Genomic DNA, 15,620 nt, shown 5'->3' with positions numbered 1-15,620 from the left:
TTTTGGTTACATTGCTTCTGGCTGCAATTTAGCTAGCCTTGATTCCAGCCATTGTTGTTCCTGGGGACTTGGGCACCCTTAAACTGCTTGGAAAATCTCTGTTCTTACACGGATCTAGTGAAGTTGTTGGTTGCCAACAGATAAACATATGTCTTTTTGTTGACCAGTGACTTAGAAACATAATTTTGCAAATATGGTGCTGTGCTTATGGTGTATCACCACTCTTTTATAGGGATTATGGATTTACACTGCTGTAATATGGAAGAATTTAGTTGTGAAAAGGATAGAATTTATCTGTAAATACAATTCCCAAAATTCAATGGAACCACAGGAAAAATTACATTAACTGAACTGTCACATAGATACAGCGAAGGTGACACTGTTAAGGCAATGTCATTTCTTGAAGTCCTACAAATTGGCAGCTGAGCTTGTATCTCTTATGATGAACTTGATATAATGAAAATAGCTTATTAGCAGAAATACCTTGCTCGCTAATCAAGTGCTGGGTAGACACTATATGGACTTTGTATTACATGACTGTAAAGCTTTACTAAGTTTTAGTAGCAGCCCTCTGCATTAAAACAGAATAAATAATGCTAAAATAATGGGTTGCGAGAAAAAGTGAAATGTAAGCAGAGGAGAGCATCGTGTCAAGGCGAGGAGGCTCACCCTCCCTGCTTGCAGATTCCCCTCAACAGGAGTGTGGAAGTACTTGGCTAATGTGATAGAGGACAAGGATGTACCCAACCCATATTCCACAGTTATGGGCAATCAGGATTAAAACAGGTGCAAAATGAAGAAGATTTTTAGTATTTTAAAATTAGATTACTAAACCAAAAAGTAATTCTTAATATTGCTTTGACTATGGGTAGTACATTGTTGCACTAGTAGATGACAGGCAGATTTTAAAGACATGTTTTAGTATGGCCATTTAAAATACTCCTTAAATGAAGTATATCACACAATGTGTGTATTACAGTTATAGCATATATAAAGCAAATGTGTTATAAATCATTGAGACAAATCTTATCAAAGCAAGATGCTTGTTGACACAGGCAAAAATAAAAGTCTTCCATATCCTCATGCCTTTGTGCATGCGATTTAGTAGCATAAATATAACTTTGGAGGAGCTGTTTTTCAAGTAATCTGGAGCTTCTGGATTTCTGAAGATCAGGCTTTTCGAAATGTGGGATTCTTTTCACACATCCTTCTGGAAAGTTCATTGTTCCTAATTTAAAAACCGCAGCAGTGGCGGCCTTATGGATGTGCGCGACAGCCCTGCTGTGTCTTTCTCCTTCTCTTCGCTGTTTGTCATTTTTGGACTTGGATAGTGCAGCCTGCTCTTGCTTGATTCTGCAGTGTGATATTTTTCCCTATGCCCAGTCTTTCCAGAATCACACTATAGAAGGCAATATAGTATTTCTTTTTATCTGGGGGGGAGACTTAGGGGGCAAGGGGAACGTTCTCCACAAACTCCAGCCTATTACGTTTTTCTTGGAGTTCCTCTGGTTTCTTTTAAGTAGAGCTGTCATCAACACTTGCTAAGTTACAACACCCTAAAGACTCACACAGTGAGTTATAATACATGTTTTCTATAAATCATGCAAAGCCACATGCACGCTGCTCATAATGCTTGTGTGTACCTTCATGCACACACCTAAACAGCTACAGGTATATGCACAAAATACATCAAAATGTATAGTGGCGAAAGCAATTCCTGCACAATGTTCTTTTTTAAGTTCTTTGGTCGAGAAGCATGTAAATATATGAACTGGTATATAGGAAGATGGGAGCGTATGCCCACACCTGTTAACTAAGTGGGAAGTAGTGTCATCTAGTGGTTAGCTCAAAGCTAAATGGGACAGGAGCTGTAGCTCAGTATACAATAACAAAATTTTTCATTCTTGCATTGCTGTACAGTGTATTTTAGAGGAAATAATATTTATTTCTTTGTATCTCAATCATTTAGCTAGAAAACGGGGGGTGGGGGTGGGGGGGGGAGGGGAGGTAGTAAAGACCATACACTGAAACATCATAAATATGTAAACTCTGCTCAGATGGACACCTTTTTTGCATGCCACCCCATCCAATGTTTTCCTCTGGTGGTGCAGACCTCCTGAGACCATATTAATAGACCTTCTGCTCACCCTCTTCCATACCATGTAGCTTGAAAACTGCTGTGGCAGGGCACTGTAAGGCGCGATACCATACAAAGTGGTAGATTAATTTACCACTGAAACATAGTAACTGAAGTTCATGCAGTTTCCAAAAACATAAGAATAGACAAGTCTTTCTACGTGTAGTAATTCTCCATAGGATTAAATTTGATTAAATTTGGTTCTTGTTCTCTCCTCTTCTGACAACATGATTGTTAGAAATTATTTCCTCATAAAGTCTACGTATATAGTACTCTTCAGTGTCACTTCTGGGTGCAGGAAAACACAGGCTTCAGCACTTGCTTACAAGTGACAGAAGTGGTGGTGTTAAGCACATACTTAAAGCCAAGTGTGTGATTAATTTCTCTGTAGATTTGGGGTTTATAATATGAACAAAGTACCATAATCTGCCTGTCTACTGTTAAATTTTTGTCAAAAGACTTAAAGCTGTGATTTGCAGATATTTCTTATATAAAAACAACCGTAGGGTGTTAAGATAAAAGCTAACTTATACCTGGATGCAACATTATTGGTAGAATTATTTGCTATGGAATCGTATTTAGTTTCACCCATTACAGTTTCATCTATTAAAATTAAAGAAACTAAATCTACTGAAACTGCTGAATGAAGTGCTAACCGTATTAGAATGGAGCAGTTATAAACAGGACTTTTCCAGCTGCCCTTGCTAACAGGCAACTCTAAAATAACAGCGATGCATGTCTTAAGTTTCTGCTAACAAAGCTGATTTCTGACCAGAAGGCTAGAGTATTCTTTTTCATCTATTAAGCCCTGAAAGTGACAGTTCTTCTTCATATCCCTAATATTTCCTTTTCAGCTTACCAAGGCCAAAATGTCATCTTTTCTTGTAAAATAAAAAATCAAAGCCAAATGGTTAAAATGCAAAGTTTTGGTTAAACAAACAGTCAGTATTTCAGTGGTTTTATCTGCAGCCTGCAGAGCAACTAAACAAAGCCAAGATATTGTCCATCTCTTTGACAGACAAAGAGCCTCAGAGGTCCAGAATGACATGCCCGGGGCTGGCACGTGATTAGAGTAATTAAATTAAATAGCAGGAAACATGTTTTCCATATGCCATTGCCTGGCCACACACAAACTGTAACAGTAAATCTTTTATATTACATTGGTTCAGGGAAATGTATAACCATTTTAAAAATGCATGATGCCCACAAAAATAAAGTTAAAGGGAATATAGTAGCACGCTCACCAGGCCTCCTGGCTTTGGTCATTGGCCTGAAATGCCAAACAAGTTCACTCCTTATTTATTTATTTCTAAAGGTGCAGCTCAAAATGTCCTGAGCATGTGAACGTTCAGGAAGCGTTACTGGGTTTACACTGGAGGGTAGCGCTGATGCTCCGATTCAGAGGAAGAAAATAAAACCCTCCCAGTAAAGTTAAGAGGAACATCTTGGGTGTCTTACAGACTGAGATCCTAACATATTTCTGTCAGTCTTTTGCAATAGTTGGGCCCTCCAAACATGTATTAGGAAGAAATTTCAGTTCTGTTTTCCACAGCGATATGAAATCAAATTTTTTTGTTTTCATGGCCAGTTGTTAGAAAAGACAGCATGTTCATCCATGCCATAATGCAGTCAGAAGAATTGCTAGTCAGTGGGATCATCCATCATCCTTGCTGGCACTGCACTGTTAAGATCAACTAGAACTAATCTTTTTCTGACTCATCTTTCAGTGCTTGATGATGCCAAATTAAATCACTGGTATTTCTGTTTTGTTTTTGCACAATAGGGAATAGGCTGCGAATCAGTTTGGAAGGAGCTATTAATCAGTGAGGTCACTGATTTAAATGCCTAGTCCTTGAGATTTTTAGGAGATGACATACAGAAATGTTTCCCATAAATGATAAATTCTGAAGACTGCAAAATGCTCTTAACATGAAGAGAATTAAGAATTCAGGGAAAACCGCCTCAGCACTAGAAAAGCTGCCCATGAAAGTAAATTAAAAATATATCTCACCGTTTTCTGGTGAAATATATCAATTGGAGAATTTCACAAGCATTTTAGGTATTCCATCTTCACTTTATCTATCTCTTTGACCCAGAATGCTCAGATAAGAAACAACAGAAACTTCAGTGCTTCCAACGCCAGGTCCAGCACTGAACTATGGTATTAAGTTTAATAATTGATAATAATTCAATGAAATCAAAGTATAAGCTTCCAGCTGAAAAAATAAATGTCAATTTCTGTTTAAAAAGTAGTGTAACAGATATGACAGAACATTGATGCTCTTGGCTCAATCTTTAGCAGTCACAGTATTTCTCAAGCTATGGAAGTGAGATTCAAGATGTAGCCAGTATGGAGAATTAGGAATTAGGAATTTTTTCTTGTACTCCTTAGAATGCTTTCTTTACTAACTAATCTCCATTATTTGATCAGGAAAACTTGTGTTTAACAGTGAATCTAAAATAATTAAAGGAGACAACAATGACAGGAAAGTGAAAACCAATGACTCATGTTGGTAGGATCTGGCAGAGCTCTAGTTTTTTTTTTTTACATTTCTTTAACCGTCTGAACCCTTCTATTCCCTGAAATGATCAGTACATTTCAACTTAATTTGTTTAGCCTGAACTTTCTATATGGATTAAAATGATCAGTTAAAAGGCAAAGCAGTTAATCCCTTGTAACCATTTGTCTTTTGAGAGCAAAGACAATAAAGTTCTTTGCAGCAGGTAGAAATCTGTAGCCTCTGGCTGAAGTAATGTTGTCTTCCTCAGGAGGGGTCAGAGCTGCTCTCCAAGCTGAGGAGGGCTCTCAAGCCTTATTACGAGGTGTCCTGTAAGACATTTTACAGCTGCTGCTTTACCTCCTCTGCCTCCCCTCACCATTATGTCCCATAGCAGTGCTGGAGTGAGGAGGACACCTCTTCTTCCACACCCCCTGCTCCCTGGCTGGCCTTGGCCTCCAGCCACTCTCCCTTCCCTTCCAGGAGCCAACCCTGCCATGGGGTGGCCAAACGTGTGTGAAGCAGCAGTAACTCAAGGCTCGTAGCCCTTCCCAAGAGGCTCTCTTATGCCTTCTGATTGCCAGAAATGGGGCAAATCTGGAGAGCTTGGCAGAGGGGCTGGTACACCGGGGACACCCACAGGATGACCACGGGCGGGAGAAGGGGCTGGGGAAGGTTCTAGTGAGGAGCTATTCACTGAAGGGGAGAATCACAGCAGTAGCTTTGGGCATAATCGTTCTTCTGATTTTGCAAAATTTGTTCTTGGAAAGCAGATCTGCCCTTCACCTTTTGGTGCTTCTCCAGCATTACCCATTTTTGGGACACAAGCTAAGCTGTATGCTGTGAGAAGCCTCCATCCCTGCAAACCACCACAGCTGCCTCAGCGGCACAGAGGAGATTTAGCCTTCAGAGAGAACTTGGCGGAATTTCTTTGCTCTTATAATGCTGTCGTGTACTTAGACCTGTGAAAGCATGTGAAATTCAGTCCAGTGGCTTCTGCCAATGTTAAAGAAAGTAATTCAGTTTTGCGAATTACTCAGACCAAAGGACTTGGACAGTTTTGTTTTTCCTGTCCCAGTTCCTACTCCTTGCTCCAAAGACCTGCTATAAGCCCTGAGGACCTCTTCCAGCACAGCACTTCGCAGAAGCTGTGCAACACAGGGACTGAGTCCAGCAGCAGCAGCCGCGACTGATGATAGTTGTTCATTGCTGATGCAACAGCACTGTAATAGTGATCTGTAGAGAAGGCGACAGCTGAGGAGCGGGTCTGGTTTTTGGTAGGGGTCAAGGTGTGAGACAGTATTTTCCAGCTTCTCATTTTGCATTGAGTATCTTGGCTGTGCAGTCAGCTGCAGGGCTTGAATCTCCTGGTTTTGTTAGGCCTAAATTCTTTGTTCAGTGGATGAACTTTGTAACAGAGAAGAGCAAAATATGTATGCATTGGAGCTTCTTGACATAAGTTACTGTTGCATTTACAGGATTCTGCAGGTTGAATGCAACTAACCTCAGTGGGATTGTGTCCCTCTTTTCCAAATTGTGCTAAACCCTCCTCCATTTCTAATCCCCTCACCTGAAAAGCCTTTTTAAAATTCCTTTTCAATACTTAGCATTCATATTAAAGCAGAAAAAAAGAAAAAAAGAAAAAATAGGAAATACTAGCACTACATGTTTGCTATGCACCAAACATTAAGTCTCCTGTCTTGTGATTTCCTTAATTACAGGCTGAAGTAGTCCTGCAGAAAGGCAGGTAGACAAGTAGAGCTGATCCTGGTAAGAAGATGTAAAGACCTTCCAAAACTTTTTCTTCTCTAATGTACCTAACCCACTTTGAGCACCTGTCTGTAAGTTAATATTCAGCCTTTTGCAATTACACTAAATGTGCAGGTGCCCGTGACAGCAAGAAAGAGAACCAAACACTGACTTCTTTCTATCCTTGGCAAGCTAAGTTCACAGTATCCTTTCAGACTTAAACGATCCACTTATTCATGGCATCTAGGATTGGGTACTGAAAACCAAATCTATGAAGGAAACTGTGTTATGAAATTGTCTCTTTGTAGTGACCACCTGCAGCTCTCCTCTACAACAGCAGCTTCACAAATGCTGTGCTCCTGTGGGTATGGGCATCCCACCAGACTGAACCCCACTGCCTCTCCTCTGACTGACTGTGCTTTGTGCCAATGGATTTCACAGCCTGACAGCATCACGGTGGTCAATGACTGCAGGAACTGCCTGCCAATGAAACAGTGCAAGGCTCCAGAATGCAGCTTCTGGGTCGATCACAGAGCTGGACCCAGATGGAGCTGGGAATGATCACGGGTGTCAGTGTGCGAACAGCAAAACTCCCCCCGGTCAGCTCATCCCTGACATAGCTTCTTACCAAATTGCAGATTCTTGCATGAAAGCGGAACTTGAAAATGAAACTGAGTTGATGTGCTTTGAGTCTTTCTCTTTCATTAAAAGCTGGAGGGACAGGGCCAGAGAGGTGAAAGAAAGGATTACTTCTTTTACAGGAGGGTCCAAGCTACTATAACAGCGACATACAATAGTACCTAACTTGAAAGCAGTTGTTTGAAATCCAGCTTCAGGTTATGGCACCTGTATCTGGTACTGGCATTTTATTTTTTTCTGCCAGAAACACTACAGAGCTTTGAAGCGCTCTGTATAAAGTCAATAGCTTCAGAAAACTAAAATCTATGCAGACACTAATGGGAAATTATGACAAAAGAACTGTAAAAATTTAGGTAAATGGTGAAAACCAAGAAGTTCTAGAAAGAAAGGAAGATGTCAAGGAATGTGCTCTTGGGCTTGGGAGCCTTTGATGCCCCAAGTCAAGGTATCAAAATGGGTAAGAAATGAAGGAAACCTGATCACCACCTGCCCCTGTGTGGAGTCAGGTAGCTGAGTGGCAGAGCCATGCTCTCTGATGTGTAGTGACTCAACTTGTATTTTCAGTAGCGGAAGATGTAGGAGAGCAAGCCTTAGAAGCAGCTAGTCTCGGTAGCCGTTGCTCTGCGCACAGGGGGAGAGCATTTCCCAACAGCACTTCCCCTCTGCGCTCCTTCTGGGTCTGTTCGATACTAGCAATCTGCTTTAAAAAACTGCAGGCTGCCACCTAAAAACTATCCCAGTGCCCTTCTTGATGTGAGCAAAAGGAAAAGACTAAGGAAAGGGCTGGAGACTGAATCCTCCATGCTTCACTAGCTGCTTTACAGAGAACCTGAGCAAAGCCTTCTTAAGCCCTTGCCATCGCTGCGTTGCTGCAATCTCATAGCTGTAATTTTCACAAGACCCTTTGCTGAGGAAATACAGGCAGTATGAACAGAACGGCCTCCTTGGTCTCCTGGGGATCCAAAGGTCACAGGCCAGAACATGAGAGGAGACGGATTATGCACTGCTTTCTGCATTAGAGCACCTATGTCTCAAAGGCATTCAGGCTGAGCTGCTCTTCCAGGGCATTAAACAACAGAGCTTTATGAAGATTTAGCCAGCGGTATACCGAGGCGTGCATTTATTCAGTCTCATATTTTAAGGGAAGGAAGAAAATGAAAACTTGTGCGTGTGTCCTTACATGTGTCTGACAGAGAGACATTCAGAGGTCAAAACAGAATTCTTCCAAAAACTGAAGCATTTAAAAGAAGCAGCTTTCCAAGAACACATAATCCTCTTCAATGACAATAACAATAAAACCCCGTGCTGTCTGATACAGGAAATGATAAATTGCCCAATGGTATGAAAGTAGTATCATCTGACTGTCAAAATGTGAAGTGATAATTACTGGAATCTGGACTTACAGCCTTTTGATTCATGCTAGTTTAGTTAGGTACCCCTGATTAAGTAATCTTTGCCTAGTCTTGCCCTAGCGCTTTCCTTGCGTGCTGCTTTCTCTAACAAAAGGGAGAACTAACAGAAGTATCAAGGTGCTATATCATCAGTATCTGAAGGAGAAAAAGAAGCATACAAAATTTTGGATCAAAAAATAACAGCATTAACAAAATTAATTCATTTCACTGGGACACGCACAGAATAATGTTGATATTTTGTAATGGCATATGGGTGGTCAGACAACTCAGATCTTGATTTAATTTTGTGATAAAATAAGTCTCATCATTGTGTTCTGTAACTGAAGGTTTGCAATAAGGGACAAACGAAAATAACAGTCTCCTTGGCGTTCATTAAGAAAGTAGGTTTGTTACTTTCTGAAAAAATGGATCATTTACAAATCCAACTGGGAGAGGAAAATCACTTCTAAAAATTCTCATCATTACGTACTTTCACACAGAGTTGAAAAAAATCATTCTTCCTGTAGCATTTGATAAAGAACTACATTCTTACAGACCACAGTTAAAAACTCGGTAAAGGCTCTTAGGAGTTAAGATGACAGAAAGCTGGCTAAATATTTAGATGAGGCTTCCCCTCAAGTAGATGAATGAAAAATCTTCACAAAACAGCTCTAACTTCAGAGCCCTCCACCCCCTCACTCCAGCTAGACGGTCTATGGCTCAAGTTTGATTCCAGAAATCACAGCGCCAGCTTGTGTTATGCAGGGGTTGTACTGGGTCTGTGCGCTCACAGACTTGAGGAAGGGCAGAACAGTAAAAGGTTAGCGCCTCTTTAGCTGGCTGAAGGTGTTAAAGCCGACAACTAAGGTAGCCTACAGAAAAAAAAGGTGAACTGAACTAGTAGATACAAGAATGTGCTTACAACCTCATTTAGAGAGTGTGGGAAGGAGAGGAGGAGGAAGGTTTATTTGGAAGAAGTCTGACATTGTTCAAAACTTACATTTCCATTTCTCCTGCCTTTCACAGCACTTCTCAAGGCCAAAAATGTTGTAATGTGCTACCACCTTGGAAGGGCCAAGTGTGCAGAGGGGTACGTCTAGCAGCACATCCTCCAACCAACCTCCCGTGTATTTCAGGGCTACATACTCTTAGAGTCAATAAAGTGACTTCAAGGCAATTATGGAAAGTAAAGGAAAACAAATGCCACAAAGGTGCCACAGCCAGATTCAAACCATCTCATTTAATCAGCTAATTAAGGCACTGAATTGCTTACAAGTTAAATATGTGGTCTGTCAAAACAACTCCAGTGAGTAAGGCCCCTGTGTAGTCATCACCGAGAATTAGACATTGCTGAATGATTTCAAGTTACTAAACTAGTACCCTTATAAATCTCAGCTGCTGCTGCAGTAACCTTTGGGAAGCTCCAATAGCTGTGCATGCCCACAGGTAGCCAGGGACGTTATCTTGTATGGGCTGGATGAGTTACGGGGCCAGACTCAAAATAAGCAAAAGGAGTGTGACACAAGCTCAGCAAATGGGGGCCAGAAACCAGGACGCGCCTGAAGGATGCCCCTTCCCAGTTCTGTTAGTGAGTGTGAGTACAGAAGCATGGCCGAGACACCCAGCCTTTCTGCTGGCTATGCAGTTTGAGCTAATTGTATTTTTTTTTTGCCTTTAAGTCTAAATCCAAATTAGTCTGAGTTAAAAGAGAAGAAAAATGAATGCAAAACACAGTGCCTACCAAACAGAGTGGTAAAAGTCCACAAAAACCACTGGGATTATTGCTCTAGAGCAACAGAGAAGATAACGTTATCCAGGATGCTCTTCTGTTTGCCTGAATGGCAATTCAGCATATGATGGTCTTAGCTATAGTCCTCCACTGAGAAACAAGGTACAGAAGCCCTTCTACCACCCAGATGATGGGAACTGCATAAGGAAATCAGAAACTAAACAAATAAATGAAAAGCAAACAAACATCTCTTAAGTGGATAAGTAGGACATGCTGCTAGTGGGACAGAATACAATAAGGAAATTAACTTGGCTTAGCTAATTTTGGCTGCAAATTGTGAAGTGTTCATAAGGGGGAGAAATAAGTAAACATTTTTAGATTGGTCCTTGGGACTAATGTTTATAGACTTTTTTACCTCAGAATGCCAGTGAAGATAAAAACAGGGTATAGTTAGTTTATGTAACATGGAGTAAGTCTTAGCGATCCTGATGATAATGAAGATGGAATGAAGATAGTGCACGAGTGAATTTTTGAATAGAAAGGATGAGTGGTGGTGGTGTCTGGAGTGCTCCTGCTTTGCTGAGGCATTCAGCTTTTAATCCTATTTTGTTAATGCCAGGTGAAAAAAAAAGCTAACATTACAGTATCTACATTCCAGTAATGTGTGTCTGTCTTGAGTACATAAATATTACGAAGCATTTTCCCTCATTTAGTAGTAATTACTTCTAAATTGCCAGCTATACCGGCTTTATTTTTTTGGACAACAGGACAGAAAAAACATCTATTGTTCAAAAAAAACCCCAAAAAAACAACAGAGAGATGCACATCATTCCTGGAAAAAGATAAGGCTTGTACTAAATTATGATTATTTTCTTCATTATGGGTGCTTTGATGAATAGTAAACAAATAATTTAGAAAAAAAAATCTAGGTGTAGCCTCCAAAACAGGAATGTTATAAATTGAAAACATTTATGGCTGCTCTTCTAATTCCGACATGAGTATTTAAACAAAAGGCATCTCAATAAAATCCCTGTTGAAAGCATGATTTACTTGCAGATACAAGATTCTAAATACATAATAAACAATAGGGCAAGCTGTCTAGTGTTATACTGTTAATGCTAGTTTTAAGCTTTCCTAAGCTAAAACTTGACTTTTTATCGAATTTTTTGGGTGTTTTACTGTTGTAGCATTACTTTACTGTTATATCAGTGAAAAGAATTGAATCTGATTTCCAGAAATATTTATTCTTACACACTTAACGTTCTTGATAGCATTTTATTTTAGTTAAAATTATACCAGAATCAAAGCTGTTAAGAGCCTTTGCAATTTAAATGAACAGTTAGAAGAGCCAGAATGCAACAATTTTCTGAACTCTTTCGGCAACAATAATTCATGTACCGTAGCAACAGGGATCGTTACGCAGTACAAACTTTATCTATCTGTGGATCTGAAGGAAGGTCCGGGAGATGTCACAAAGCATTTAACATCTTCATGGAAGTGCTTAGGTGTTTCTCTGAAGTAGGCCTTCACTGTCTCACACAATTGCTTTAATGTCTACACAGTTTTTGGATTCCCTCCTCCCCAGCATATTTACAGGTGGACTCTAGTTTTGCAAGGGACTTGAGGAATATCAAAGCGGTCAGTATAAGCTCAGTTTCAGATCAGCATCTTCTGGGTTCTAGGCAGTTTTAGAAATGTCATGGAAATTACTTCAGTTCATCTGAATTTTGGATAATTAGGAGTCAAGAAACAGGGATTCACCTTTACCTTTCCTATATGGTACAATATATGATCAAGACAGATGCCATGATGGGAAAATGAGCATGCATCGATACTATTCCACATTCATTAAAACTTATAATGGCTGATGTAAGATAAAACAAGAGACCAAAAAAAGACTTTGTGTAATTATTGTAAGAATAATATAATAAAAACCTTGCTCCTTGAAAGCTTGAATTGTTTCAACAACGTGTAGCGAACATATTTGGTTATACAAAGCAAAAGCACAACTAAGTTATCAAATTTACACAAAGTCAGATATCTGAAAGGGGATCTTTTAAAAAAAAACTTTATTTGAGAAAGGAAGAGACTTATATCAGAAGGCAAAAAAAGGGAACATACAAACAGAATATATTTACAACACAAAACAAGAGATCACCTCTAAGGGTGTAAATTATAATAAATACAGTAGATTTAAAATGTAAGAGACAATAATCAATTAGAAATGTGGTTGTTTAAACCCAGTTTTCCTTTTCACTGGTTCCAGGTAGTTTCTCTGTTTTAATTTTATCCAAATTTGAAAGATTCTGAAATTAAAGTCTACTAACGTATTGGGGTTTCTCACCTGAATGACATTATAAAAATATCTTTTGTCCTTTGTGAATACATGTCTTTGAAGTGATATTGTACAAAAGTCTTCTCATTTGCAAGTTTCTCCCCAAATAAAATGTATTTTAAAAGATGCACTATCCCTTTTTGAAGAGGCTGAAGTTAGATTTTAAAGAAAATGGAAATTATACAGAATGGGAAAAACATGTAATTTCATTTTTATATGCTTCACTTTTTGAATGTGAGTGTGATTTTATTAATCCAAGATGGAGAAAGATTTCTATTTAAATACCAACACACACACACACACAAATCACCTGCATTTTTCTCAATTAACAAATTTTTCCTATCTAAGGAGACCTTTCATATTAACAGCAACTATTTAGTCATTCGTTTGGAGACCTTCTAGGAAAAAAGGATAATGTATCTTTAGAAGTTGCAACATTTTATGAGAGATTTAATAGTATTAGAGCATTATGTAAACAACACATGCTAATAACATATTTTAGAACAATTTCTACATTTGGCAAAACAGCTATCTCTTTTGAAACAGGATACTGCACCTTAAAATACCTCAGCTTTAGAAATATAAATATTTTTAATAGAAAAAAAAACCTGACAAGCATTCCAGGTCAGTTTGGGATTATCCATATTAAAGGGGATCTTAATACAATGAATCTTTAACTAGCTTAACAGAAGTAAACCTATAAAACAAGGTAAACATATCAAAAGGGAATATGAAGGAAATGTTTCACTGGAAAGCTTCCTTAACAATTTCCCTACTCGCTTTGTTATTTTCTTTGACAATAAATCAATTCATAGAGTGCCTTTAAAAACAGAGGGAGCACTGCCCCGTCGTCCCGTCCCCCCCCAGCCTCGCATTCCTCAGCACATGAATCACTTGGGCTTCCTGTTTCCATAAGGCATTTCCTGCCCCCCCTCCCAAAATCACTTTTCTGCAGGAGAACAGCGGGGACCTGACAAAGTAGAGACTTAAATAAACAGGGCCTTCCACTGCATCCAGCCTTGCTCTGCCCGATCTTACAGCAACGGAAAAGGACGCCAGCTCGCTGGCTGCACAAATGCACCGCCCTTTTCAGCTTTGGTGAAATGCTCACCGACAACCTCAAGTTTCCTTTTGCCGAGCTGGCATTTTGTGCACAGTCGTTACTTTAGTATTTGTCTGTGAAACCTACCAGTAAAGGTTATGCGATACTGTATGATTAGTCTTTAAAAAACAACAAACACGTGAATGGATATCAGATGATAAGGATAACCGTTCTGTGCTTTTCCTGCAATACCCTAATAACTGACTGGAACCTAAAGCTGCATTTTGCTTCTCACCGGTATTTGCATCTGCTTCATTTAAGGATGTCTCTGCGGGCAGTATCATCAGATAAGACAGAATAAGCAGTGCAAAAAAGAAAACAATGCAATTTTTCAACAGTGCCTTGCCCCTTTATATCCACCTTGTATTCTTCTCTAAATTATACTTTATACACCAGCCTGGGACCACTGATATAGCAGTCAGTACCTGTCTACTGGGGAAAAAATACCCTAACGTTAACAGTGTTCAAGACTACAGTATGATACAGTATATACAGACAGCTGAAAGCAAAAGTCAGAGGATTCAAAATCACAGAAGAAGAATGTTTCATCAATCAGGTCTGGAAACTAATTCCAGCAATTGCTGATCTCAACAAGCTAGGTGATACGAGTTCTCTTTCACTAGAACTAAGCGACGTAATGTAATCCTGGGCTAATACAAAGTCTATCAGCTATAATGCAAAGATTTATGTAGAATGATTGACTGCAACAGGTATTTTCTGAATTAGTGGCCATAAGGACGAGCTTCACTATGTTTTCAAGTGTGCATACAACACTCCTGCCTTTGTTAAATTCTTTGACTGGTAAATCAGGATTTGCTAGATCAGTGAATCAAAACACAATTGCTTATCAAAACCTAGAAAACGCACGTGATGTTCAGATAATAACCTTAATTACAAATCCTGGAGCTAAATCTTTGCCTATTACCTGTTGCATAAAAGCAGCTTGCTCCCCAGATTCCATTTGCTGGGTTTGAACATCCTCATCACTGTCCGGTGGCTCCTCTTTGACTTTCACAGCCCCCACCTGCTGTCCTATTCTGTCATCCACACCAGCACTGCTGCTCTCAGCCCTAACGCTGGCACTGCTGGCGGGAGCTCGCTCTTCCTGCATTGAGTGATCTCCGTGAAGCTCTTCTTCAGCTTCCTCCAGGTGACTGCCAGGCTGCTTGAGCTGCTCAATGGACTTAGAGAGCATCTGGAAAGAGAAGAGCGGGAAGAGTTATTGACTCCTTTCCCTGATGCCGAACACTGACTAGTACTAGTTTTGCACTGACAAAATTAAAGCTTCTACAGCAAACCCAGGTAGCTATGCATCACCAAAATATTAATGTTCAAGGAAAAAAGAACCAAAGTTCCTAAGCAAAAGGTCACTTGCAATTCTGCAGTAGAAAATACCATGTATGCAGAGAGTGGTATACAGTAATACTAAACTACAACTAAGGCAGAATAATGAAAACCTTACACCTCTGTTACACTGCTACAGCTGGTATTCATGAGAAATTAGTCTCCCTTCATACTCTTCAAATGTAAACGCAGAAATTTATTTAACTATATTACAGTTCATTTTCCACAACACAAAATAAAAGAACTCTAAGAAGAAGGAAAATTATTAATCCGGCTAATATTTTGCTACAAGCAAATTATGGAATATTCACACAAGCTTCTCTATCAGTTAAAGTATGAAGGCACTAAAAGTCGACAAAGGAGCGATGACAAAGAACTGCTGTCAGTCACCTCTCCTGTGGCACAAAGAGACTACAAGCATGTCTGTCTGTGACTGGAAAGACTTTAGCTTTTGTCATGCACACCACAGGTATCCCTGTTTCAGCAGTGATGATATAACCCAGCTACCCAGACAATGCTGTTTTTACACCACTAACTACTATTGTAAAGCTTTGCTGAGGTGCTGGATGCCTCAGTGTTGCAGTCAAGTACAGTTTACATTTTACTATTTAAGATGCAGCAAAGGTATTCCAAAATAGTCCAAATGTAATCCGAAAAGCCGAAACTGGAAAAAAAAAATCCCCACTTTGTTGAAAG

General features: G+C 39.5%; 1 protein-coding gene across 3 annotated transcripts in view; it reads right to left on the bottom strand.

The window, feature by feature from the left end:
- The window catches only part of HDAC9 (histone deacetylase 9), a 486,360-nt gene that overhangs the window by 178,500 nt on the left and 292,240 nt on the right, over positions 1-15,620 (bottom strand). For 2 of the 3 annotated variants that reach the window (XM_075082977.1, XM_075082976.1), the window contains exon 13: positions 12,196-14,775. In XM_075082977.1, coding sequence (XP_074939078.1) covers positions 14,455-14,775 — 321 coding nt within the window. In that variant the 3' untranslated portion in view covers positions 12,196-14,454. Of the gene's footprint in view, positions 1-12,195; positions 14,776-15,620 lie in introns of those variants that run through there. The other variant, XM_075082978.1, reaches the window with a different exon arrangement.

This window comes from Phalacrocorax aristotelis, chromosome 2 (assembly GCF_949628215.1).
Source record: "Phalacrocorax aristotelis chromosome 2, bGulAri2.1, whole genome shotgun sequence".
In the NCBI taxonomy this organism is placed as follows: domain Eukaryota; kingdom Metazoa; phylum Chordata; class Aves; order Suliformes; family Phalacrocoracidae; genus Phalacrocorax; species Phalacrocorax aristotelis.
Note: the sequence above shows the minus strand (reverse complement) of the source record. Positions and strands in the feature narration are given on the sequence as shown.